The following is a 27,196-nucleotide window of genomic DNA, read 5'->3' as shown; positions in this document are numbered from 1 at the left end:
ACTGAACTGGTTGGCGAATACCAAAACGTTCCCGCAAAGCACTGTGCTGCTTGATACGGCTGAGGGCCCTCCTGTGTGGGAAGTGCATGCTCCTCCAAAATGGGTTGTTAAAGAAGTGAAATGTTTGTAATTTCTGTGCAAGGCTGGCCGGTGAGGCAGGACTGTTGAGTCAGGTTGCTTTCCCTGCAGCCAGATGCCTAGGAAGACTGAGAAAGGGCCAGTCCTCGCATGGATCCAAACTTAAGACTGGGCGCTACCTCCCGTTCCTGTGTGTGTAGGACCTAACTCCGCAGAAGCTAAGCAAGAGGCAGCTGGGATCTCAGTGCTTCTCCAGTGAGAACCCATTTCTCAGGTTATGTGAATAACTGTCATCTTGATGATCCCGCTTCTTAATGTTCCTTTTATCTTACAGCAATTAACATGTAAATCTGAGATATTTTTTTTCCCATCAGCCTTTTTCAAGTTGTATGAATTCCTGTAAATTGCTTAGATAGGAAGCTCAGAAGTGTCATCTGGATTTTCTTGCCTTAGTCATTGCCTTCTCAAATAACACCCTTGGTGTTACAGCTTTTAGAATTTGCTTTCATTTGCAAGAAGTTTGTTTGAGGGAAAAATCCAGATACTATTTTAGCAATCCAACATGAGCAAATCAAGTAACTTTAATGCATCTGTTGGTCTCTGAATGCAAAATTGAATAGCCCATCAAGACTCAAAGGAGGGAAAAAAAGAGAAAGATCAGTCACAAGTTTCTAATTTTATTTTAACAATCTTGCTTTTTAAAAAATACAAGTTTTGATTAATGACAGGGGGATGCCAAGTGTCCATTGGCCACAGGCCTTATCTCTGACTTCCGTTTCCTCTCCTGGGAGTAGTCATGTCTTTGTCATGATAGCAAACACAGCAATAAAATCCTAAATAGCTAAGTTGTGTTACAGGGCTTGTAACAGAATCCCAAGGGTTGTATGTCTTAGTATGGCACAACTTTGTTTAGCAAAGTGATATTGACCTGGACCAGTAATTTAATGTTGGCAGAACACACAGTAGGTGTGTGAGGTGCATGGGGTGGGAGGTTGTTTGCACTTTAATGGTACCACTATCTATTTCTTCTGCAGATGGAGCTAATGTGCAGCAGAGGGGTTTAAATGGAAGTAAGAGCTCAGTTACCAAAGAAAAGAGAATTCCAAAGGATGAGCAGGGTTATAAACAAGACATTGAAGAGTTTTAAATGTTTCTTTGTAGTAAGTAATTCAAGTGGCAGCAGAGCTGCCCTTTTAGTTGCAAGGGGGCTTCTGTACAGCCAACCACAAGAGCTTCACGCTCTCCAAACAGCACATTTACTAACAACCTAGAAACTATGGCACTACAAAGAACCACTTTTTCTACAAAGGAATTCTATGAAACAGAAGCATTGTTTTGCAGGGTCATCTGTCCCAGGCAACATTTGCATCTATGCACAAATTCAAACTGTGATTTCAGTGTTAATGGTTTAAATATGCCGTGGCTAGATAAGTTTCAAATATGCCATTTTCTCAATAATGTCTTAAATGGAAAAAGGCACTTGCTGTTGAAACAGCAACTTTAGGTGCTATGAAGGGGTACTGAAATAAGACTTCTTAATAATTCTGCTGTGATACTTCTTGTGTCTCAGCTATGCTTACACTTCAGTATATTAAGGATGTTCTTCTATGCACTTTGGTGCTATTGTGTACTTGGCTGTAAAAGCAGCAAAATGTAGTTGAGGGGCAACAGCTTTTTTTTTTCCCTTCACCTTGTTTCGGCAAAGTTTTGTGGGTTTGTTTTTTTTTTTGTTCGTCTATACCTAGGTATAGGTATTTTATAGGTATTCTTTCTTGAATAATGCTGCAGATCTTTGAGCTTTTACTCTCAGTTTAATGCTCAAAAGGGAAGGTGAAAGAGAACAAGTATCTGTACAACCGCAATATACCTGTAATTACACCTCCTTTGGCCAGGAACTTAGCATCCCCTCGACACATCTCACATCACATAGGAAAAATTCACAGTACCAAGTTTTACAATCACAGTCACTCACAGCACCAAGATTGTCCAGACAAAAAGAAGTTACTGAAGAGAAAGGCCACTGGCCAAAGTTCACACAATTGCCCACCTAAGGGCTTGGATTAAAAATAAAGCACTGGTGGGAAAGTTAAGCCTAGCCTTTCCTGACTCTCCATTTGGCACGGGGAGAGCAGCACATCACCCACCTTAGCTGCAGCTCTGAACAGGAGAGCGCTATTGCTCCTTCTTTTCTAGGGGTTTTTCTAACCCCTCAAAACTCACCAGCCACCCAAGAGCTGGGGGAGAAGAGCCCCATGGCACCCCCACTTCTCCCTGTGGGAGCTGGAAGATACCAGACTGTAAACATTTTGTTGTAGCAGTCCCCTGGAGCAGGCAGTTGATCCCACTCTGTGAAAAGGGAGGTGGGACAGAGGCTCAGTCCCACAGGAGCCTGAGCCCTGAAGGAGAGACTGGATGTATGTGCAGGAGAAGTCTGGGCTGCACCTGCAGTCCTGCTGATGGCTCTGGGTAGCGATTGTGCTTTATTTCCCCTTCCCAGCAGTACAGCCTGAAAAAAGGCTCAGGATGGGAAACTGGCACTTTCCCGATGAATGCAGCCTTGCCCAGATAACAAAATAAAAGCCTGGGAGGGGTAAAGCCCTTCCTCTGAGCATGGCCTCTGTGCTCCTGCTTCCATTTGACTGCTTTCAGGAGCAGCTGTAGCCAGACAGAAGAATGGGTCTTAACCCCCACCAAACATTCATGGAGCTTAAAACCAAAGATAAGTTTTAGTAACCTCTCTTGGAAATACAAGTTAACATCTTCCCCACCCACCCTTAACCACATGCACATGGAGGGCAGGATGCTGGTACATGGGCTTTCTCCATGGCTCCTGCAGCACTGCTTTCTGTGCTGAAAAGTGAGGTTCACCAAGCACAGGGCCCACCCCAAGCAGCACAGATATCCTCTGCTGTTTGAGAGGGGGCAGTTGGCAGGCCTAGCCCCATCTCTGCTCTCTCAAAGAGGGAAGGGGGCCAGAGGAAACCATTCCAGGCTTCCCAGGCTGTGTAAAGGAAGACCCTATGCTCTGCATAAAAGAAAACCAACATTGAACCCATAAACATGCATATTCACAGAGAAATGAGAGTGCCAGCACCGGAGGGCTGCTGTCTGAAGCAAGCAGTAGGCTGCTGTAAACCCTGTTCTCACCAGAAATAAATGTCTTGGTGGTAGTGAAATGGGGTCTAAGCCCCTGGATTGTGTCCATGCCCGATTCACATGTTTCTTTAGAGTGTGAAGTCAACTTAAGATGCAAAAGGTTGAAGCACAGAGGTAGACATTTTCAGCTCTGAGAAAGTGGTTCCTAGGCTTGAAATGACCAGATGGCCGACGTGCTCCCAGAGGTTCCCCAGCTGGCACAACGAAGACCCTCTGCAGCTCTGCTGCTGCAAAACAGAGGTGGCAGCTTTGCAAGACCCAGTGAAACCAACATGTGTTTCCTTCTGTCCTGCCTGCATCCTGAAGGCACAGTCTCTGCTGGTCAGATCCCTCTCACATCTCGTTGTGGTCAGCAGGAGTTCTAAAAGAAGGGGACAAAATCCACTGGTCCCTGTTGTTGAAGAGGAAAAGGAAAAACTAAACCTTTATGGTCACAAAGCAACACGATGTCCTGGGGGGGGAGCGGGAGGGAAAGAGTGGGACCCTCCAAACAGTGTGGAGAGGCAGAAGCACTAGAAGAAGACTTCTTGTGAAGGGCAGGTGCATTTTCTAGTGACAACCGTCTGCCGTAGGCTCCTGCAGGTAGTCAGGTTCGCAATGAGCTTCCGGTGCGGGATTTGCCCGGGGGAAACAGAAGAGGAGAGCAAGAGTCTGACAGGGGAGCCCGCGTCCCCTTCCCCTGCTCGGCCACGGCGGCGGGAACCTGAGCAGAAACGCAGAGAGACTCTGCCGGGAGCGGAGCCGGAGGCGGCGGCAACCCCTCCGAGGGCGGCGGCCGGGAGGATGTCAGCCCTGGGCAGTGACCGCCAAGGCGTTCACGTACCCGTGGGGACCCACGTCGACGTCGGAGAGCCCGTGGGCCATGGGGGCGGCGGCAGCGGGGGTGGCGGCGGCGGGGCCGTACTTGGTGGGCGGCGGGGCGGCGGTGGGGCGGAGGAGGCAGCAGGTCTCCAGCGCCTCCAGGCCGCGGCAGGCCAGGAAGAAAAGATTCTTCAGCATGAAGAGGGAAAGCGGCTGCTGGTAGCGCAGGAGCAGGAGGCAGCGGAGCGCCAGGAGCGGGGCGTCCAGCAGCCCGGCGGGCAGCAGGAGGTGGAGGGCGAGCCGGGCGGCACCAGGGGGGCGGGCGGCGCTGAGTTCGTAGAGCCACAGCACCGGCGAGGCCAAGCAGAGGAAGTAGACGGCGATGAGGAGGTAGCGCAGCGGGGCGGGCAGCGGCGCCGGCCGCCCAGGCTGCAGCACCAGCTCGAGCAGGGAGAAGCTGTCGAGTAGGTCGAGGCAGGTGGCGAGGAAGGCGGCGGCGGCGCGGTGCTGCGGCGGCGGCTGCGGCGGCAGGAGCAGCTGCCCGGCGCCCTCGGTGCCGATAGCCCGCAGCAGGCAGTACAGCAGCGGGGCGGAGAGCGCCAGGGTGATGCGGAAACCGGTGGTGCCCAGCGGCAGGCGCAGCTCGATCAGCTCCAGGATGGAGGTGCCCAGGATCAGCGCCGCCTTGGGCGTGAAAGCGATGGAGTAGATGAGCCAGGCGAGGTGCGCGTAGGCGAAGTCGCCGCCGCGGGGGGGGCCCCCGGCCCCGCGGACCCCAGCCCCCCGGCCACCGGGGGGACCGTGCAGCAGCAGCGGGTGCGGCGGCGGCGGCCCGGGGGGCGGCGGGGGCCGCTCCCGGCGGCGCGCCCGGCTGTTGCGGCAGAAGAAGATGCCCCAGCCGGCCGCCAGCACCAGGTCGGTGGCGATCCAGCTGCACCAGTATAGGTCGGTGACGGCGATCAGGTAGAGGTCCAGCAGCGCGCCCTGCCCCAGCAGCAGCACCAGGGACAGCGCCTGGAAGCCCCAGCGCCGCCCGCCCGCCGCCCCGCCGGTCCCCAGCAGCGTCCCCGCCGCCGCCCCGCCGCCCGCTGCCCCGCCGCCCGCCGCCGCCGCCCCGTACAGCTCCGCCGCCGTCATGCTGCGGGCCGGGCTCCCGCCGCCGCTGCTGCTGCTGCTGCTGCTGCTTGGGAGCGGCGAGGCGGCGGCGGGCAGCGAGGCGGCGAGCGGCGGCACCAGGGGCTTGCTGATGCTGATGCTGTCCTCCTCCTCTTCCTCCTCCTCCTCCTCCTCCTCGGTGCTGCTGCGGGGGCTGTGGGGGCGGTGGGCCCGCGCCGAGCCCGAGCTCGACCCCGAGCCGCGCCGGCTGCCCCCGCTGCTGGAGCCCCCCGGGAAGAGGGGCTGCCGGTCGGCGGCGTGCGGCAGCGGCGGCGGCGGCGGCGGCGGCTGGAAGGAGCCCGAGGAGGAGGAGACCGAGCGCTGGTTGGAGGCAGCGCGGTGCATGGTCCTCCCCGGCCCCCGAGCCGGCGCGCCGGGCCCGACGGCCGCGCCGCGGCCCCCGGCCCGCCCCCGGCCCGCCCCCCGCACCCCGCGCCGCCGCACCGGCAGCGGCAGAGGCGGTGGCAGCGGCGAGGAGAGCCCGAGCGGCGGGAGCCGGCGGGGCGCGGCGGGGGAGGCCGGGGGCGGTGCCGAGCCGCAACCGCAGCAGCTGCCGGAGCCGGGGCGGGCGTCTCCGCTGGCGGCGGTGGGTGGGCTGGGGGTGGAGGAGCGGAGAGCGGCTGTGCGGTCGCGGGGGGGGAGGAGGGAGGCGAGAAGGGGAGAGGGAGAAGACGCCCCCCTCCCTGAGGCTGCGTTGGAGCCATTTCTCGGGGAGCACAGTCCGGCTGCCGCCTGCGCCCCAGACCTCTGTGAATGGAGCCGGCCGGGCCTGGGAGAGTCACCCAGGCACCTCTTGAACCCACTCTGGAAAATCAGAAGTACTTCAGTCCACCCCAGTCACTGCAGGCTGACCAAGACGACAGCCAGTGGCCTGGGGCAGAGCCCACAGCAAAGCACTCACTTTGTGGTTCCTCCTGTGTGGCACAGCATGTTTGGCTGCCCGTATTTTTGATCTGTTGTAAGTAAATGTAAATCAAAGCAACCGCCACCTGTTTCCTGAGTTCAGCCAAGCCACGTACTGAGGCCTCTGCCCAGCTTGCCATCATGGGGCAGTGCCTTTACATTGATATGAATAGCCCTAAAGTTTCTGTGTCCAATTAAAGCATCAGTCAGGGCCTTCAGTGACCTGCTAGCAATGTCCTCAAAATGAGTTTGGCTGTGTGGATCTGTCACAGCACCAGTGCTAGTGACTTGGCACAACGTGTTTCAAAGTGGCTGAGCGCTCCGCATCACCAGTCCCTCATTCCCACCTGTGCCCGCCAGTGATGAGCCAGTTGCTGCCTGTCAGTGGTGTGAAGCACACTGAACAAGCCATCTGTATGTCCAAACAATAAGCTGTATTAACTACGCTGTATGATAAAGACACAAAATAGCTTGTCTTTTGAGGCTGTTGCTAATCATCATATAGGGCTGAGCAAAACTCAGATGCTTAGTACTGGGAAAGGACATTCAGGACAGCGGTGACAACTGTCTAATACATGTTGGTGTCCCTGAGGACTCCTACTTCAGTAAATGTCACTGGCTGCTCTTGACAACAAGGAGAAATTGGTCTGGGGTACCAGGAGAATTCATGCTTAAAACTGAAACAAAGAAATACAATAATTGAGAAAGAGAAGGGGAGAACTTGGGGTTGGTTGACATGAAGATCTCTTTAGAGATATAGCAATAATCAAGAGGAAAAGCAGTGAAAGAAGAATCACAGCGAAAGCATTCTTGTCAGTAGAGGCTGGAGTAAGGGCACACAGATAAATTTATTTTCTAAAAGCATGATCAAAACAGATTGCAGGGAGAGATAATTGGAGGCTAGGCAGGCTTTAATGTAGTTACTTGGGTAGCACAGTACTGAATTGGTACAACCTCTAAACGGGGGTAGCAACCCACAGGCATTCTCATGATGTCCCACACTGGTTGCTATCCTACCTACTGCACCTCCACTGCCATTACCTGCATGGCACAGCTAGGATGGGGGACACCTATTTTCTGCTACACTCACATTGTGTTTTCAATGCTAGGATACACTTGCCTTGCGTCAGCCCTACTTGTGTTGTGTTCCTCTAACTCACCTTGTCATGGTTCGCAGCATCAGATGAGACTGAGCATGCCTGTGCTCTCTTTCTGTTTAAGAGCCCTTTCTCCCTAATTCCACTTTTCAGTTATCAAATAAAAAGACTTTGTTAAGAAGGTCAATAACTATAGTGTAAGAAATATATGTGTTCAAAAGAACAGTCCAGCCTGGAGGGCAGTCAATTGGATGATGCATCCTATCCTGGCACTAGGATAGAGGACACGAGTCTTCACCCCAGGGTAAAACAGGCAGGACACCTATGCAGATGCTCACAGATTGACTGAGATGCAGCAGGCAGCATCACCAGCCTTGTAACTGTGACAAGCATCGCTGACATTCACAAGTTTAAGATCAGGTGGGTACAAAGAAGGCTGTCACCGTTTATCTGCCAGCAGGTGACTGCAAGGCAGCCTCACACTGATGACCTCTCACAGCAAGCTCCAGACAGCTCTATACAGTGGTGCCTGCATTTAGTCCAGGCAGCTTGTGCGACTCTGCTGAAGCCATTGTCCCAGACATCACAGCTTCAGCATCCCCTCTGCCACACAGCACCAGGGGGCTGCCCTTCCCCATGGGCTGCTCTCTCATGATCCACATCCCGTTTCAAAGCGTTAGAGATGCTGCCATGTTGCTGCCTCCACGGTGACGCACAAAACACTCTTGCCTCTGTGTTGCTGGGGCATGATGCTGCCCACAGCCACCCAGCATGGGAAAATGGTGAGTTTTTGCATGACAGAAGCAATGCAGCTGAGCAGCTCAGACTGAAGTTATTCAAGAAGAGAGCGAGCAGTGAGCCACCTCTCCTTTCCTTGCCAGATACACTCCCATCATGTTTGCTTTGCTCCCCAGCCTCTTGAAGTGTGTGGATGTCAGATGGTCTCCGTTATACAGGGAGTGTGAGGCTCGAGGCAATGGCCAGGATGTTTACTGTCTGCGTTGCTCTTTCAGCTTTGAGCAGCGCCCAGTGCTACTTTGGTGTCGGGAGTTGCCCCGTTCAGGACCAGTTCAGAGTGGCACTGAGGATTTGTGAATGACACTGGCTCTCTCCCCTAGTTTGGTTTACACAAAGGCAGGGTTGGTTGGTGGTGTGTGTGTGATAAAGGTAGAGGGCAAAATTCCATTATTACATACTGGATCCTGGCCTTTATCCTGGCGTGATCCTTCTCAGAGTAGAATCATAGAATCTAGAATGTCCTGAGTTGGAAGGGACCCACGAGGATTGAGTCCAATTCCTCTCCCTTTTTTTCTTGTGGGGTTGTCATATGCAGGGACAGGAGTAAGCCAACACTTGTGTCACTGATTAATGTGTGGTCAGTCCTGACCACTAGCTAAATCAGTCTTGCTCCTAATACATTCACCTATTCCACTACAAGAGAAGTTTTCCACTCTATGAGAGGATGTGGAATGAACACCAAGCATCCATCTGGGCCGCTCTGAGCAACAGCCCTCACGCAGAGAGGGTTGCTCCTGCCCTACCTGAGCGGCAGATGGTGCCAGCTTTGCCTTGTTGGCTCTTGTGCTCCAGGCTGCCCTGGCAGCCTGCCCATGGGCACTTGCATCTCCTCTGTTTTCAGTCCACAGGCTCGTTTCACAAAGAAACCTCATCTCACAAAGGTTTGGCTGTGTTTCTTGCTGGATTTGTGTCTGCCGCACCTGCTGGGGCAAGTGCAATTGGATGGGGGTCCCTGGGCTGCAGGAGGGATGGGCTGTCACCCACATCTGGCCTGCCCACCTGGGGAAATGGGCTCTGATGTGCCAGCCAGGTGATGTGGTGAGCTCAGCCCTGGGGAATGCAGGAAGTGAGGGTACCTGGGAGGGGGCCGGGTATGAAATGGGCCTGCCTGGGTGTGAGCAGGGCAAGAGGAGCCTTCTGGAAATGTTTCTCTGGAAATGGAGACATTCCTGCTGTGGATGGGGAGGCTCCTGTGTCCAAGGTATTATAGGTAGGTGGGAACTGTGGCTGTAGAGCAAGGAGAACTATGAGCAAGGATGATGGGGGGGTACTAGGAAGGAGGGTGGAAGCTTATGGGCTTCCTTGGGCTGAGCAAGGGCTCCAGTAGGGCAAAAACAACCCAAACAAACACGTGAAAGTAAGAAAATAGCTTATCTGTGTGGAAGGAAGCAGAAATTGAGCCTGTACCTTAAAATGGGAGTGAGGGGAGAAATGTATTCTTGAGAAAGCACTGAAGAGCTTTTTGTAGCACACTGTAGGATGAGATATGACAAGCTGATGCTTCCTGTGCGATCCAGTTATTTAATGCAATGTGCAGTCACTGGAAGTGTTAGTACTTAACCATTACTGTTAAAACATTAAAAGGCTAAACTATAAATAGCTTCCCCTCTTCAGCAGCTCCAAAGCTATGTTTCTGGTTTCTTTATGTATTTATGTGTATGCATAGATATGTGTGTGTATACGTATATTTAAAGGCAAGCAGCAGACAACAGAGTTTTGTGGAACACTCATACTGAATATCTAAAATACTCCTTTTTCTAGTTCATGCTAGTAGAGGAAAGAAGTAGTGTGCTCTCAAAAATACCCCTGCTGGGGCGAAAAACAAAACTTCACTGAGGGCAGAACTCAAGAGGAGACCAAATAATGCCTCGGTTTCTTGGGGGAAGGAGAGGAAAAAAAGAAAAAGGCAAATACATGCCTGAAAGAAAGACCAGAAACTAAATCCCTAATTAACCCTGCAGTAAGCTGTCAGAAACTGGCAGCAAGTGGGAGGGAAGGAGGCAAAGCTGATCTCAGTGAGTTTGAATGTAATCTGCTCTAACCACACTTAAAATGCCTTTTGTGTGAGAAAGGAAGGTTCTGGGATTCTCTGGCACACGCTTTGTACTGTGCTTATCTGAGCCATTTGAATGGTCAGGGTTGTGGTTACAGCTGAGTGTAGAAGGGTTTCACCTGGCCAGCACCAAAATTCAAAGCCACTTTGGTTTGTCCATCTCCGAACACTGAGTATTTGTAACAGAACTGCTGATCCAGTTTTGGGAATATAGTTATTCTTCAAAAGGGTATACAAGTGTAACAATCTATTGCTTGCAATTATGTGCCACTTCAGAGAGCTTTCGATACCAATATAAAATGCAAAGAGATTTTTGTTTTTTTTTTTCATGCTTGTAGTGGGGGTAGGGGTTTGGAGAGTGAGAGGATTTGGGGGTTGCTGTAAGTCTTAGCACACAGTATGTATTGGAACTGACTTTGAGGAAAAAAATGAAAGTTCTTAGAAGTTGACATGACTGAAAGGGAAGCACAGGTTTATTATAGTGAATTATAGAAAAGTGCTTTTCTTGATGGAACTGTTTGGTTCCTAGAGAACATGTAGCTGCTTTCCTGGTGTGGGGTTTTAAACTGTTGCAGACTGGATCCATAAAGGTCTTTAAGTGCATGATTTTCATCGAATTGACTGTGTGGCTGCAAAGATCCATGAAGACTTGTGCTTTTATAATTGAGGTTAGGTAGATGCATTAAAGGACAGGTTTGAGCATGTCCCTGAAGAGCCAAGGTCTGTACCAAGGTGAACAGGTAACTGCTTAGGTTGTGTTCAAGGCCCAGAATCCATAGAATTAAGCACTTTGTAGATGTAAAACCTTCTGGTGGAATATCTTATAAGAACAGAGCAAGTGAATTGGCTGTTTCTAGGTGATTAAGGCTGATGGTTTCTGCCTAGCAAGATCTTTAATTTTCCATTTGCTTAAATCAGTGGAAGCTTTTGACTCTAATCTGAAAGTTTGACCATTAGTTTATGTATGCCTAACTGCACTCATCTTTTTCACAGAATCACAGAATGGCTGGGGTTGGAAGGGACCTTTGGAGATCATCTAGTCCAACCCACCTGCTAAAGCAGGTTCACCCAGAGCAGATCACACAGGAATGTGTCCAGGCAGGTTTTGAATGTCTCCAGAGAAGGAGACTCCACAACCTCTCTGGGCAGCCTGTTCAGTGCTCTGGCACCCTCAATGTAAAGAAGTTTTTCCTCATATTCAGATGGAACCTCCTGTGCTTCAGTCTGTTGCCCCTCATCCTATCGTTGGGCACCACTGGAAAGAGTCTGGTCCCATTGTCTTGACATCCACCCTTGAGGTATTTATAAACATTGATGAGATCCCCTCTCAGCCTTCTCTTCTCCAGGCTGAACAGACCCAGCTTTCTCAGTCTCTCCTCATAAGAAAGGTGATCTAGGCCCCTAATAATCTTTGTAGCCCGCTGCTGGACTCCCTCCAGCAATTCCTTGTCCTTCTTAAACTGGGAAGCCCAGAACTGAATGCTGTACTCCAGATGTGGCCTCACCAGGGCAGAGTAGAGGGGGAGGAGAACCTCCCTCGACCTACTGGTCACAGTCTTCTTAATGCACTCCAGCACACAGTATCACAGTATCACAGTATGTTTGGGATTGGAAGGGACCTCAAAAGATCATCTAGTCCAATCCCCCTGCTGGAGCAGGAACACCTAGGTGAGGTCGCACAGGAACATGTCCAGGCGGGTTTTGAATGTCTCCAGAGAAGGAGACTCCACAACTTCCCTGGGCAGCCTGTTCCAGTGCTCTGTCACCCTTACTGAGAAGAAGTTTCTTCTCAAATTTAAGTGGAACCTCTTGTGTTCCAGCTTGATCCCATTACCCCTTGTCCTATCATTGTTTGCCACCGAGAAGAGCCTGGCTCCATCCCCATGGCACTCACCCTTTATATATTTATAAACATTAATAAGGTCCCCCCTTAGTCTCCTCTTCTCCAAACTAAAGAGACCCAGCTCCCTCAGCCTTTCTTCATAAGGGAGGTGCTCCACTCCCTTAATCATCTTTGTTGCCCTACGCTGGACCCTCTCCAGCAGTTCCCTGTCCTTCTTGAACTGAGGGGCCCAGAACTGGACACAATATTCCAGATGTGGTCTCACCAGGGTGGAGTAGAGGGGAAGGAGGACCTCTCTCGATCTACTAACCACCCCCCTTCTAATACACCCCAGGATGCCATTGGCCTTCCTGGCCACAAGGGCACAGTGCTGGCTCATGGTCATCCTGTTGTCCACCAGGACCCCAGGTCCCTTTCCCCTACACTGCTCTCTAATATGTAATCTCCCAACCTATACTGGAACCTGGGGTTGTTCCTGCCCAGATGCAGGACTCTACACTTGCCCTTGTTAAATTTCATTAGGTTATTCCCCGCCCAACTCTCCAGCCTGTCCAGGTCCCGCTGGATGGCAGCACAGCCCTCCGGCGTGTCAGCCACTCCTCCCAGCTTAGTGTCATCAGCAAACTTGCTGATAGTACACTCAATTCCCTCGTCCAAGTCGTTAATGAATATATTGAATAATATTGGCCCCAGCACTGACCCCTGGGGCACTCCACTAGATACTGGCCTCCAGCTAGACTCCGCACCATTGACTACCACTCTCTGGCTTCCCTCCCTAAGCCAGTTTGCAACCCACCTCACTACTCTATTGTCTAGACCACACCTCCTCAACTTAGCTGTGAGGATGCTGTGGGAGACTGTGTCAAAGGCTTTACTGAAGTCAAGGTAGACCACATCCACCGCTCTGCCATCATCCATCCACCTTGTTACATTCTCATAAAAGGCTATGAGGTTGGTCAAGCATGACCTACCCTTGGTAAAGCCATGCTGACTGCCCCTAATAACCCTCTTATCCTTGATATGCCTTGAGATGGCACCAAGGACAAGCTGTTCCATTACTTTCCCAGGGACAGAGGTGAGGCTGACCGGTCTATAATTACCCGGGTCCTCCTTCTTGCCCTTTTTGAAGACTGGAGTGACATTTGCTTTCCTCCAATCCTCGGGCACCTCTCCCGTTTCCCAAGACTTGGCAAAGATGATGGAGAGCGGTCCAGCAATGACTTCAGCCAGCTCCCTCAGCACCCGCGGATGCATCCCATCTGGACCCATGGATTTATGAATGTCCAGACTATTTAATTGCTCCCTAACCCAGTCCTCATCAACTAAAGCAAACTCCTCCATTGACCTGGCTTCATCCAGGGTCTCAGGGGTACAGGGCTCCCCAGGACAGCCTCCGGCAGAGTAGACAGAGACAAAGAAGGCATTCAGTAACTCTGCCTTCTCTGTATCTTCTGCCACCAGGGCACCCACCCCATTCATCAGTGGGCCTACATTGCCTCTGGTATTAGTTTTATCTGCTATGTATTTGAAAAAGTTCTTTTTGCTGTCCTTGACCCCTCTCGCCAGCTGTAATTCTAAGGAGGCCTTGGCTATCCTAGCTGCCTTCCTACATCCTCTAACAGCAGCCTTATATTCCTCCCAAGTGGCCAGCCCCTGCTTCCATGACCTGTAAACTCTCCTCTTCTGCTTGAGCATACCCAACAGCTCCCTATTCAACCACCTAGGCCTCCTGGCTCCCTTCCTTGACTTCCTACATGTGGGGATGCTCTGATCCTGAGCGTGGAAGAAGCAATCTCTGAATGCCACCCAGCTATCTTGGGCCCCTTTTCCTTCAAGCAGTCTTGCCCATGGGATTTCCCCCAGCAATTGCTTGAAAAGGCCAAAGTTAGCCCTGCTGAAGTCCAGGGTTGCAATTCTACTTGCTATTCTGTTCCTGCCACACGAGATGCTGAACTCCACCATCTCGTGGTCACTGCAACCCAGGCAGCCCTCAACCTTTACTGCTTCGACCAGACCCTCCTTGTTAGTGAGGATGAGATCCAGCAGTGCACCTCTCCTAGTCGGCTCCTCCACCATCTGCATGAGGAAGTTATCATCAATGCACTGGAGGAACCTCCTGGACTGTGGCTGGCTGGCTGAATGGTCCTTCCAGCAAACATCAGGGAAGTTAAAATCACCCACAACAACCATGGCCTGTGACTGTGAGGCCACTCTCAGCTGCCCATAGAAGGCCTCATCAACTTCCTCAGCCTGATCTGGTGGCCTGTAACAGACGCCCACAACAGTGTCAGCCCTGCCAGCCTGCCCCTTGATCCTGACCCATACACTCTCAACTCGCTCGTCATCCGCTCCTGGGCAGAATTTAGTACATTGTAGTTGCTCTCTCACATAGAGAGCAACTCCACCACCACGCCTGGCTGGCCTGTCTTTCCTGAAAAGGGCATAGCCATCCATGACCACATTCCAGTCATGTGAACTGTCCCACCATGTTTCTGTAATTGCTACCAGATCATAATCTCCCGACCGAACATAGGATTCTAGCTCCTCCTGCTTATTCCCCATGCTGCGTGCATTGGTATACAGGCATTTCAGGGAGCGAGCAGAGCACACCATTTTCTCCCTAGGGGCATAGGAGGCCACCCGGTCCTCATCAGTTTTAGAATGCAGCCCCACTGGGACAAGCCCAGCTACAACCCCATCCCCCTTCGAGCCTAGTTTAAAGCTCTCCAAATGAGCCCAGCTAATTCCTGCCCCAGCATCCTTTTGCCCCTGCGAGATAAACCTTTCCCACGTGACAGTGTCCAGACTGGTGTCTTATAAAACCAACCATTATCAAAAAATCCAAAGCCCTGCCTGTAGCACCAGTCTTGGAGCCAATCATTTAGAGAGTGAATTTTCCTATTCCATCCCACATCATCACTTGAAGATGGAAGGAGTGAAGAGAAGATCACTTGAGCCCCTGAGTCTTTCACCCTCCTTCCCAAGACCTTGAAATCATTCTTCATCCCCCTCAGACGACGGGAAGCAGCTTCCTCCCCATCTGTCTGGAAGACCAGCAGCGGGTAGTAGTCCGTCGGGGGCACCAGTTTGGGGAGCTCTCTAGCAATGTCCTTGATCCGGGCTCCAGGGAGACTACAAACTTCCCTAAGATGAGGGTCAACTCTGCATATTGGGCCCTCTGTTCCTTTCAGAAGGGAATTTCCTATTACAATCACCCTTCTTTCTTTCTTATCAGAGGCAGTCTTAAGTTGTGAAGTCGACTGCCTCTTCCTACGTGATCTTGTAGGCAGGCTTGGCACCACCTCCTCACCTACCTCTTCTTCAAGATCCAGGGCCTCAAACCTATTACGGAGGGGCACCTGGGGAGACAAAGCAGGCAGGGAGGGGGGCTGCCCACGACGCCGAACCGGAATACGCTTCCAACCCTCGTCGTCTTTTTGGTCCCCTACCTCTGCCCGAGAGCAACAAGGGTGGGGCCGTCTCAGGACTTCCGCCTGTGTCCGAGAGGGCAGGAGGTCCATCTCCTTTTGGGGGGTACCTCCCTGGGACCTTTCCGACTGGTACGTCAGGGTGTTACTCCACCAGTCGATCTCCCTTTCGCACTCCCTGATGGTCCTCAGCATCTCAACCTCCTCCTTAAGTTTGACGACCATGTCGAGCAGATCTTGCACCTGCTCACACCTCACACAGGTGGAGTGCTGGCCTCCCTGCCCCGGCAGCAGCAGGCTCTGGCACTCCCTGCAGCCGGAGACCTGAACAGCCACCGTTGGGGACAGAGCCTCAGTCTGTGTAGCCACAGTCTGTTTGAGGCAAGCTCTCCTTCTGGAGGCGACCATGGTTGTCAGCAGTCTGGGACGCTGGCAATAAGTTAGGGGGGCTGACAAGCAACAAGTGCTCTCTGCACCCTTTTCAAAAGGTACCAGGGCTCTTGTCAAACAAGCTGGGTTTCTTTTATGATCACCAGGAGTTTAACATAGAGCCAAGTAAGCTTCTAGTGGTAAGGATGGCTTTCCATGTGCCCTCAGGCTTGATCTTCATCTGCAATAGCAAATTAAGTTGGTGGGATCTAGCTTGTGGCTTCCCCACCCACTAGGAGTAATCGTTACAAACAACTGTTTAGGTCAGGTCACAAATAAATGCCCACCCTGAAAGCATCTCATACACAGGTGGCATCCCAAAACTAGTCTTGACTCTGAACAGTCGGGGCATCATAGCTTGTGATGTGTCCTTCCCCCCTACAAAATGGGAACGGTCAAAGTTTCACTCATCTCACCCAACTGTGGCAGATACAGAGACTACAAAGAATTGCAGTTTAGCTCAATCAAAAGAATCACTGGAGGGGCATCTTTCAGGGTGGTTGTCTCAAGAAAACCTAAGAATGGCTTGATGAACGGAACAAAAGACAAAATCTTCTAGGGCAAAGACATGAAAAAGATCAGGACAATACTCACGAAACGCACACACGACACCCTAAAATTTATTTCAAAGAAAACATCCTTTATTTTTTAATATGTGCTAGATCAAAGGAGCAACTCTGGAACTGGATTGAAATCAATATGAAATCTAAAACCAATCACAGCTTGTGATTTCTCTGTATGATAAGTAATCACTCTGCTACAGTGTACATGACGTAATCTGAAACATTACCCATGTACTGGGGGGAAAACGACACACCAGGATTAAGATTGGAAGAAAGGGGACAGTAGTGATATACAACTCCCTGAATGCCAGGCTAGTGGTTGCATGTGTCCTGTGGGATAAAGGAGTTGACCTCTCTGGCCACTATGTTATTGTATGGCATAAAAGATTCAGATCCAAAAACAAGGTCTACCCCTCCTCTGGTTCCTCCCTGCTGTTCTCAGTTGCCTCACCTCCCTACATACTCGCTTTATGTTTGACTAAAACCCATCCATCTGTAGAAGATGGAAGTTGCTAGGATCTGTTCTTCACCATGTTTGTTGTTCAGGGCAGTGCACCATATAAATATTAAGGTATTAGATCAGCAAATGAAGTCCCCTCTCCTGCTTGGTCCCATAATCTGCACAGAAGTATACTTGCTCCAAATGAGAGAAATATGGCTCCAGAAACACCACTTCTGTGCAATGCATGAGACAAAGGAAAACTTTTGTTCCAGCCATGCTTGAAGCTAATTTCAGGAAGCTGCAATTCCAAGGAAAAAGGATTTCACTGAATCCTAGCAATAATGGGTGTCCATAAATGAACTGCAGGTAAGCTAGAAGCCTGCACAGCACTCTGGTGCAAAACACTTGGAACAGAGGAGACCCTGGCAAGCACTCTCCTCTGTAGAAATCTTCCACAATTGGGTCAGTATCCAACAGCAACTGGAGAACCCAGATTTCCTATTCCATCCACTGTGACCATGCAGTTCCTAGGCAGTGACTTGGACAAAGTGCAATGTTTCATGCAGCTGAGCAAGGGAAGAAGAGAAAGGTCTCAGTGTTGCTCAGACCAAGGACAACCCATCTGACTAACCAGTGCACAGACCAACAAGCAGAGCCTTTTATGCAACCTTACTTGGTAAGAATTGGGGAAAGGGTACAAGATCCTTCTAGATTTCTTCTCCTCCCTTCTGCTCAATTGCAACTCGCAAGCAAAGCATTTCTTAAACTCCTTATTGCTGAAGTTCCTCCTACACAGTTTTAAGATTCCCAGAGCACTGTTTCAGTGCTAACATGGTGGGGAAAAAGAAATCTGGAGCTAAAATCAGATTTGGAATCTGAAGCAGATGCATGTCAGTCAGCTCACCTCCACTGCTATTTCAAAACCAGAGATGCCTGGCTCAGTCTCTGTGCAAATGCAAACCTCCTCCTTTCTTGAAGGAGGTGCTACCTACCTCACTTCTGGCTGAGGTGGGCTGTGCAAGCTGATATGAAACTACAATCTGCCTGTGATTTCTCAAAATTCTTTGCAGTGCTACATCCCTTGGGGAACACTGGTTCAGCAGCACCTTGTCTTTGAGTAACTGGCACCACAATCTTAACAAGTAACAAGAATGAGCTCTGCCAAAGGTTAGTGCACACAGATGGCCAGACCTTAGTATTTCTGCAGATACATAACTATCAAATTGAAGGTGTTATTGCCCACAATAAGCTCTCCGAAGTCTATGTAATCACACCCTAGAAGGCAGTTCTTATTTAATCTTATGATGGTTATCAACCAAGTTAGCAAATATTGCAAGGGAAGGGAGAATTCCTCTCTCTGCAGTGGATGTCACCTCTGAAAAGGGAGGCTGAGGAACACTGGAGCTAGTTTCGGACATCCAGTGGCACACCAGGTCCACAGCAGAATTGACTGTGGAGATGTGCTGAAAGCTAAAAGACCTTTCCTATGTTAGATGCAAAGTCCTTCCTGGTACTCATGCTTCCGGAAATAGAGACAAGCCCTTTTCTTGTGCAAGTAGATGAAATGGTAATTTCTTTTTCTCTCCACTGAAAGGCAAAGGATTCAAATCTAAGACTGTTCCTCACATTATAGCTGCTTTTAGAAGCAGCCAAGCAATTCTTGTTCTGATAAAACAAAGGAGAAGAACTCCAACTGGTGCTAAGAGAGGAAGAGATTGCTTGGCACTACGGATTTCACAGGAAGGAAATTCACCCGAAGGTATTTTTCTGCTCCTATTCAGAAAATAAGGTAGAGAAAGAAGCCACAAAAAAGGACCTCTTTGCCTGGGTCACTGGCAGAGCACCCAGTCCCCTTCAGATGCAGAGCCTGTCATAACATAAAAAACAGAGACTGCTCTGCAGCATGACCTTCCTCAGACAATACATTAGTATCGAGAGGATGGAGAGGGGCTGAAGCAGAATGTCAATGCACATGGATGTTAATATTTTAATTAAGAACAACTCAAACTTTGGCATATAACATCTTGTTTTTACCCTGTGTATGAGGCTGCCTGGTAAAGAAAGAGGGAGGGAAGAGGAGGCAGAGCAGACCTACTTATGATCTCTGTGTGGTGTGAGCTAACTAGGAACACCAACTCGGCTGTCTGGGCTCCAAAGGCTTACCATCACATATGCAGACTGGTTTATGCTTCTAAAATCACAATGCTCCTCTGGAATTAAGACACTCCTTGCTGAGCCAATCTTTCACATGGAGTTTCTGAAGCAATGCTTGCTTAGTTTCTTTGGACTCTCTAAGGAGACACAGGTCTTGATCTTTCTGTGGATACCCTGAACTAGGAACACAGAGGCAACAGAAGGTGGAAATGCTCCTGAGCAGGCAAGTCCCAGCTGCTAATTCATGTTATGGGGACTCTACCTGCATAAAAAAGGAAGAGGAAGGAACAGGGATCAGACTGTATGGTATATCCCTGATTTGCAAACCACACAAGGGAAGAGAGGAAAAAAGGAAGTGAAGGACAGAGACATTTGTACTTTAAGGATGAAGATCGGGGATTTGGGGCGCAAGTACCATCCTGGCTTGATTTCCTCTTTCAATCCTTGCATGCAAAGAAGGAGCAAAGGTGGGCTGTGACTCTCTCAGGTTGGCCCTTGTGGCAAAGAAGGGCCCTTCTTTGGAAGCTGTGCCAGCTGGAGCATGGGGATGCTCCTTGCAACAGCTGGGTCAGGGTGGTTGCCGAAACAGTCTCTTGCTGCAGCACTGAGTTCTGGGCAAATACACCTCTGAAAATTCAGGCTCTGTGGTGGTTTCCTCTGCTATTGAGAGCAGGCTGCTGGCTCCCTACTGAGATGCGAAAAGGCAGAAGTGTTCACAGAATGCTAAATAGGGGGCAGGGAACAATACAACTTTCCCCTCAGTCATGCAGCAAGTTGCTCTGGCTACTGCAGCTTCCTTTGAGGGGCCCTGCCTCTCCATAGCTGCCAGAGGGCTGCAAAATGGGACTTTGTTTCAGAGTGACAGTGATGCAGCGACAAATCCCCAAGCAAATTGCATTTGTTAAAGTCCGTAGGCACTTACTCTTCACAAGGCAAACGTTAAGACTTAAAGCCTTTCCTTGGCACAGTGCCACCACCACAGCTTCTGGTGGCTCCTTGCACAGGGAAGAGCTTCATCCTCAAACACATCGCAAGGAGGAGGGTGGGCTTGCCTGATCTTCACACACAAATGGTGGGGAAAAAAGAACTCTGACGGATGAACAAAACTGGGATTGCTAGGACAAGCCTTCTCCTTATACCCTGTTTCCATTATGGCTCAATTATTGATGGCAGCAATGTATGTTCATGGTTGAAAGTCTGCTGGCAGCTGTCAGGATTGCAGATGAGTAGCAATAAAATCAAGGGGCCTTTAGTGCTGAGACAGGGAGTTTTCTTTCATATTGCCTAGATCAGAAGATGACTCCAGGTCCCTCTCCATTTTTCCTCTCTTCCCCTTCCAGTACATAAAATCCCTGATGGTAGATCTTTAGACACACCTGTCTTAACTCTAGCTCCAGTTCTCCTTCTTGAAAGCAAGCTGTACAGCATCATTCACATCCTGCACTATGTAAGATGCCTCCACCAGGCTGGGGTCAAAGCAGAAGTCCCGATGGCCGTGGAACACGGTCTCTGTTGTGCACTCCTTCATGCTACTGGGACCATCTGCATTGTGGCGGTAGACCCCAGTGCAGACCAGAATCGACTCACAGCTCTCCACTGAATTGTTGCAGTCCTTCCTCAGCTCAAGATGATCCTCAGTTTGGGGACTGGCTGCGCACAGGCTCCTCTTCACCCCAGCCTTGACCTGGTTCTGGTGAGCTGACTTGAGGTAGTTGTTGTAGAGGTTTGCCCCATAGACATCTGACATAGGGTTATCCCTGAATAAGGACACAGTGTGAAACAGAAATGAGAAACTAGCCCACGCATCAGCCTCTGATGCTGGCAGACTGGAACTGAGTCCTGTTCAGCTATGGCGAAGGCCACATGCTTTACAAACATCTTTCAAAGGGGAAAAGACAGAACCAAAGCACCCACAGCAGTTTCAGCCATTACTGTAATATATTCCCTGCAATCCCAAAGTGCTTGGCCTAACTGGGCTAATGGTACTACATCTGAGTCTCTTAAATTTTTCCTTAATCCAACTATGATACGTGCACTCTGTATCCTACAGTAACAGGTTCACTAGGCTGATGGGCCCTTCAAATTATTAAAAGTGTAGGGTGCAAAAGGCTAGCAAGCCTCTGCTCCAGGATGTGAGGCTCCCAAGGTGCCATAGGGATTTTGGGATTAATTTTAGAAACATCCATTAAAAAACAAAAAAAACAACCGCAACAACAAAACTTAAGAGAAGTCAGTATGCAACTCCCTAAGGAAACCAGCAGGAAAAATCATTTCTTACCCAACTGCATAGAGGCGTCGGATGGGAGACTTCCAGCCCTGTTTCTCTGCCTGTTGTTTTATCAAGTATTCAGCATAGCGGTAGGTGACTGTGCTGGGTTTGCCAATCAAGGCCTCGTACTTCAGCTCTTGGCCTGTCACTTTCTTGTAGACGGTCTCCAAGCAGAGAAGGAAAGTACCATGGCCAAACCTGCTCCAGAAAGGAGGTCATCAGTATCCCCAGTCACACCACTTATGCAGCAAACACACCTCAGTGAGAAGGAACATCTGCTGTAGCCAGTGTACCACCTAGTTTGAACACAGTATCTACACACACACTGCCTCCCCAGGCAATGGTCTGCCTTTTGCTTCTTGGAAATTGTAGTCTTTGCTTCTCATGCAGTTTGCATATCTGTGGTTAATTATGCCATACAGTCAAATCTAAATGCTGAAAACTGTAGTAAGAAAAGACCACCTGCAGGAGAGATGTATGAAATAGGCTAAAACAAACAAAAAGCACACATGCTTTTCACCTGGGCATCTTGGCTTCAGCCATCCACAGGAGATCCATGTTGCAGGCAAGAACAGGCAGATGGGGGTATGGTACACCTTGCAGCTCTGCCCCAGGGTTCCCATTGCTCAAGAGTACATCGATAATAAGTTGCAGGCTTGTCTCCCACCTCACTGGCTCACCAAACAGTATCACACCTGGAAGATTTCAAGAGACACTTGGAAAGTCACAGCACCCAAGTACAGGACTCACTACCAAAAGCCCACCCTCTAGCAAAAGCACCCCTTTCTTGAGATGCCCAGGCTTATTCAGCTACTGCTGGAACATGGCTGTTGCCAGGGCTCCAGTCTGCATACCACAGAATAATAGAATAGTTTGGGTTGAAAGGGACCTTCAAAGCTCATCTAGTCCAACCTCCTGCCATGAGTAGGGACACCTTCAACTAAATCAGGTTGCTCTGGGCCCTGTCCAGATGAGCCTTGAATGTCTCCAGGGATGGGGCATCCACCACCTCTCTGGGCAACCTGGGCCAGTATTTTAACATGTGCACCACTACTTCCAGATGCTGGGGCATGGCACTCAGAAAAGCTGGCTTTGCTCTTACCAAGCTTGTGCTTCATGCTGCATGAGGACAGCGAAGCTGCCTTCGGACTGCATCCTATGAATAAACTGCCTACAGATACTGACGAGCCAACAGCATGTCATTAACTCCCATCCCAGCTGGCTTGCCTTGCTGTTATTTCTGTTCATATGTAAACAAAGGCAATTGCTTACCTTCTATAGTAGGGAAGCCAGTGGTTGGAGGAGGCTGCCAGAAAAAAATCGAAGGCTGCGTTAGTAATGCAAAACCTAACGTCATCTCCAAAACAAAACTAAAAATTCTTCCTTTGAACCTGCCAAGGCAGTCCCATAAAGAGGCAGGACAAGGCCACCTGGAATCCTGAAGAAAGATTTCCCCCACCCCGCCATCCCAGATTGGATTTCACAGATCTTGCATTCCTGCTTCAGGGCTGGAGATGTCAACCAAGCCATCTTACCACTCACTGCAAGGAACAGCAATGCAAGACAGGTGTGGCACAAGAAAGGAGAGGGGAAAGTCACTGCCCTTCTTGCAGGAGCCCACACTGGAAAGAGCAGAGAAATGCTGGCTGCTCCGTACCAGTCCCAGGCTCCCGCTGAAGAAAGTCACTACCAGCCAGCTGCTCTGTGCCTTTGCAGCTTCTCCACCCCATGCTATAGACTATAAGTACCACCACACCAGGCCACCCGTTCTACCAATGCATCATGAAATTACCATCTGTTTTGGCCTCCGGCTCTGATCCACCATGTCTAACAGGGGATATGCCTTCCTCAGTGCCTCGATGGTGACCACATGCTTGAATCCCAGGCTATCACAAACCATCAAGGAAAGTTGTGGAGATTGATTTTTTTTTAAGTGACTGGGTTTTTTAAAGTTATTTGCAAAAGCATCTACAGGATTAAGAAACACAAGTGCTAGTAAGAGAGCAGTTATTTAACCTGGTAATGTATAACCTTATGGATTTCAGTCAAACTGTATGCTCTGCTTCAACCTACAGGTGGCCCTAAAGTTTAAAAAAAACCAAAAATAAACCAACCAAACACTAGGGTGATTTAGTTTGTGATCAGCAATCCCTGTAATTAGGCAAAAAGCAGAGGCTGTCCCAAGACAGAAAGGATGTGCTTTGGGACACCTTCAAGGCCAGAGTTCTCTTACTGATGCAGCGCAAGGGGCTGGTCAGGCTTTGTGGATAGATGCAGAATCAGTGAAGCTCTGGTCAGCTCAGCTGGTAAAAGAAAACGTTCTGTGCTGATAGAACTACACAACTGAAGGATAAGTTGCACTCATTTGCAGAACACCTTGCCCTTAGCTCACCCTACTGGCCTTGGGGAAACAGAGATGGGCCAAGGTTTTGTACCAAATGAAGTTAAATGCTAAGTACAAGGTGTGACTCCGCACGTAGCAGCTGAGATGTCACAAATACTACAGGTAGATCTTACCTCTTTGCAGATACAGAATAGGTCAGACCTGTTTTGCCGTCACCTCAGCCAGGCAGTATGCATGTGGGACTGTCATTCAGACCACATCCCTGCACTGGGATGCTCTGACTCTACCGATATTTGAGTACCTTGAATTTCTGCCAGATTCCCAGGAAAACCTTAGCTGTGGGATAGTTGGGAGTGATCTCTAATGCACTTTGGTGTGAAAGAATAGGGGGAGCACAATTTTATCTCCAAAGTGACAGAGGCTCAAACCTGATGGAGTCCTCACGGTGACATCCCATCAACAGGAACTGCAATCACAGGAGAGGTAATCAGTGTGAGAAGCCAAACACAGAACAAGGAGAGCCAGGAGGTGACCAAGATGGAGATCAACAGCGAGTGCCTGCACTTGAACATCTCCACAAGGCTGTCTCCCCATAAGATAAGAACAAAGACCTTTCTGTCCCCTTATGCTTCTACAAACTGACCAAGCAAGTGCCGAGGGTAGCAGCAGGGCAGGAGCAATGGCATTTCACTGGGCAGCTGCAGCAGGACACACAGAGCAAAGGATACTTCTGGGCATTCTCCTCCACGGGCCCCTGCCCGGCCACCAGCATGCACTTCTGGTGGAACTGGCTGAAGAGCCGCAGGGGGCTGTGGGACAGGATCACCTGCTCCGAAGACACCTGCGGGATGAAGGACAGGTGGGAAAATCTCCCCCCATTCTTTCTGCGGTCGGGTGCCATCCTTAACCCCGGCTGCCACCTGCCTCCCCCTATCCCCTCTGGCCGAGGCAGGGCCGGTCATTCGCTGGTGCTGCCACCCCCGAGCCCTTCACCCCTCCAGGGGAAGTCGCGTTAGTGGGCTCCCTCCTTCTCCTCCCGGTGCTCCCCTCCAAAGCAAGGACCCCGAACGGCAGAGCCGTGAAGTCCCCGCTTCCCAGCGGCGTGGGCTCCGTCTGACCCCACCGGAGCCGCTTCGTCCCGCCGCGCCTGGTGGTCCGACGCCGACCCGCCGCCCGTACCTGCAGCCCCAGCGCCCGGGAGAGCTCCTGGGCCTTGGCGGATCTCAAGCAGTTGCCGGCGTTGGTCAGGAAGACGACGGGCACCCGCGGCCGCCCGCTGCTGTCCACCAGCCTGCGGAAGGCCTGCTGGGCGGCGGGCAGGGCCTGGCTGCCCCGCACCAGCACCCCGTCCACGTCGAAGAGGAACCCGAAGGCCGGCGGCTGCAAGGTGAGCGCAGGGGACGGTCACCGCCGCCGGGAGCCCTTCCCTCTCCCCACCCTGCCCGCGGCGCCCTTCCCGGCCCGCGGCAAGGACGCGGGCGGCGGGCCCGGTCCCCGGTGCCGCCGTCGCTCACCTGGCCCCCGGCGCAGCCCCTGTGGGCGGGCGGGCCCCGCGGCCCCGCGGCGCGCAGCAGCCCCCGGCCGGCCCGCAGGCAGCCGCCCAGCGCCATGCCGCTCCCGCCCGGCCACAGCCCGCGGCCGGGGCACGCCGGGGCTCGTAGTTCCCGGACTACAGCTCCCAGCGAGGCGCGGGGCCCGGCGGGGCGGGACCGGGGCGGGCAGAGTGGAGCGGGAGCGCCGAGGTCTGCACGCCCGCACCCCGAGCGGGTCGGCGAAGCGCTGCCCGCGGTCGCCGTGAAAGGTGCCGCTGGCTTGCAGGGATGCGGTGTGCCTTCTGCTTCGGAGCAAAGGGTTACGGGTTTGGGGAGAGCTGGGAGAGAGACTGGGGACGGCGAGTGGATGGAAAAGCAGGTGTCGGCGACAGCAGGGAGGCTGGCGGGGAAACGGGTACGAACAGCCCCGCGATGGGACAGGCGTACAAAATCACGAACGAGGAGAGATCATGGCAAGGGGGGAGCGACAAGCGTAAACCCATCCGAATCAGTTACACCAGGCCTGGCAGGGGTTTATCTAACCTGTTCCTAAAATCAAGGAACAGGGCACACAAACCCATTTGCTATTCCAGTGCTCTCGGTTTTGTGAGTGAAGCTGCTCCAGTACCATACAGTCCAGTTCTTACTATACAAAGGCATCTCCCAGGATACAGCCTGCTTTCAGTCTGAGGTGGTTGCAACTAACCATGCTTGCACCCACACGCAAAGTATCTTCACTGCAACTTTTTACCTGTGCAAACTGCTGTCATTTTTACACAAACCCAAGTCTTCTGGACTTTACCTTAGAAATCATAAAGTTTTCAAAAGCTCTGGACATTTTTCTTGCTCCCTGATGAACTAGTGTCCCAGTGGCTCCCTCTTTCCTGCAACATGGGACAGAAATCTTGACGCTGAATTCAGCTGAGGCCCTTCCAGACCTAAGGAAAGCAAAAGGTTCACTTCACCTCCATGGAGACGAAACAATGTTTATTTGCTTTCTGGCTAGGCTTAAGATCTCCTGATTCCCGTGATACGGCGGGTTTAACGCCTATGACTTTAGTCATCAATTACACAAGCAGTGTAATTGTTTGTTTTTATGCTTTCATTGTCATGAATACAAGCCTTAATTCATTTTTGACCCACTCTAACACCTTTCTGCAGAGCTGTTAAAGCACTGACAACACAGGGTTATACATTTGTACAAATGGTTATTCCTCCTTAAGTGCCTTTGCCTTAACTGAACTGCCTACTGTTTATTTTAGATAATTTTGTCAGCCTGCAAGGATCACTTTTATTTCTCAGAAGTGTTTGCAGTTCCTCCTGCTCTGGCAAAACATGCTGGTCTTGGAGAAAGTATTTAGCTCCAGCAGGCACTGCAGAACTGGGCTTCAAACTGTCGTCTCCTGGCAGAAGGGAGCCAGTTACAGGTACTTATGTCTTCTCAACTGCTTCTATACCCGCTTACAAACTAGGGACAGCCAACCTCACGACCTCATTTCCTTTGGCTGCCAATGAAAAAATACAGTCAGAGGCAAAGGCTTTCTAAACTTATTGACACAGGCAAGAACCTTGTCTCAGTGTTTCTCAGCTATTCACTAAGGTGAGGAAAAAATGTGATTGATGTACTGTGATTTATGCTTAAGTATTGGCTAAAGTGGATTTATGACCTTTTAACTATATAACCACTTGCGAGTTAGATGGGTTGTTTTGGTTAGTAGCTTCTAGTTGCTGACATCAAGCTGATCAAGCTGGATTGCTGAGGTCCTTCAGTCACTTCTTTTGTACTTTTCCTGTTCCCAAGACCTGAGAAACAGCTGTGAGAGACATCTTGCCAGTTCCCTGCTGTAGGATTTCATTTTGAAAATGATGAGTGTATCTAAATATCTTTGAGTTCGGGGCTCTGGGGAGTGGTTTTTGTTTGGTGTGTTGTCGGTCCCCGCCCCGTTACAGCCAAAGCTCTTACACTTTGATGCCCGCTGGAGGCGAACCCGCCGATTCTCCCCCTCCCCACCCAGGTCCCGATGAGGGATTTTTTCTTTCACCTCATTTCGTTCGTGCGCAGGGGCCGGCAGGGGTCGCCTCTGCTCCACGGCGCGCGGGCGGGGCGGGGCCTTGGGGGGGCGGTGGGCGCAGCCGCTCACCTGCAGCTGC

At 50.9% G+C, this 27,196-nt stretch overlaps 2 protein-coding genes and 1 long non-coding RNA gene across 3 annotated transcripts in view; 1 reads left to right on the top strand and 2 right to left on the bottom strand.

Moving 5' to 3' along the window:
• Positions 1-4,020: 4,020 nt before the first annotated feature.
• Positions 4,021-5,535, bottom strand: TMEM121B (transmembrane protein 121B; the record flags this gene model as incomplete). The annotated part of the gene is made up of 1 exon (XM_082074429.1): positions 4,021-5,535. The coding sequence occupies one exon, from the start codon at positions 5,533-5,535 to the stop codon at positions 4,021-4,023; it is 1,515 nt and encodes a 504-aa protein (XP_081930555.1).
• Positions 5,536-16,360: 10,825 nt separating this feature from the next.
• HDHD5 (haloacid dehalogenase like hydrolase domain containing 5) lies at positions 16,361-25,172 on the bottom strand. Its single transcript, XM_082044204.1, has 8 exons — positions 25,028-25,172; positions 24,693-24,893; positions 24,242-24,354; positions 22,962-23,055; positions 22,442-22,475; positions 21,690-21,864; positions 21,179-21,367; positions 16,361-20,657 (listed from the first exon to the last, which is right to left on the bottom strand). The coding sequence occupies exons 1-8, from the start codon at positions 25,121-25,123 to the stop codon at positions 20,288-20,290; spliced, it is 1,272 nt and encodes a 423-aa protein (XP_081900330.1). The 5' UTR covers positions 25,124-25,172; the 3' UTR covers positions 16,361-20,287.
• Positions 25,173-25,385: 213 nt separating this feature from the next.
• The window catches only part of LOC309435689, a 7,818-nt gene continuing 6,007 nt past the window's right edge, over positions 25,386-27,196 (top strand). The window contains exons 1-2 of the long non-coding RNA XR_014183214.1: positions 25,386-25,460; positions 26,308-26,472. This is a non-coding gene — a long non-coding RNA (uncharacterized lncRNA). The remainder of the gene's footprint in view (positions 25,461-26,307; positions 26,473-27,196) is intronic.

Source organism: Streptopelia decaocto (genome assembly GCF_964273445.1).
Source record: "Streptopelia decaocto genome assembly, chromosome: 1".
NCBI lineage: Eukaryota > Metazoa > Chordata > Aves > Columbiformes > Columbidae > Streptopelia > Streptopelia decaocto.
The sequence above is the reverse complement of the archived record's forward strand: the minus strand, read 5'-3'. Positions and strand labels throughout refer to the sequence as shown.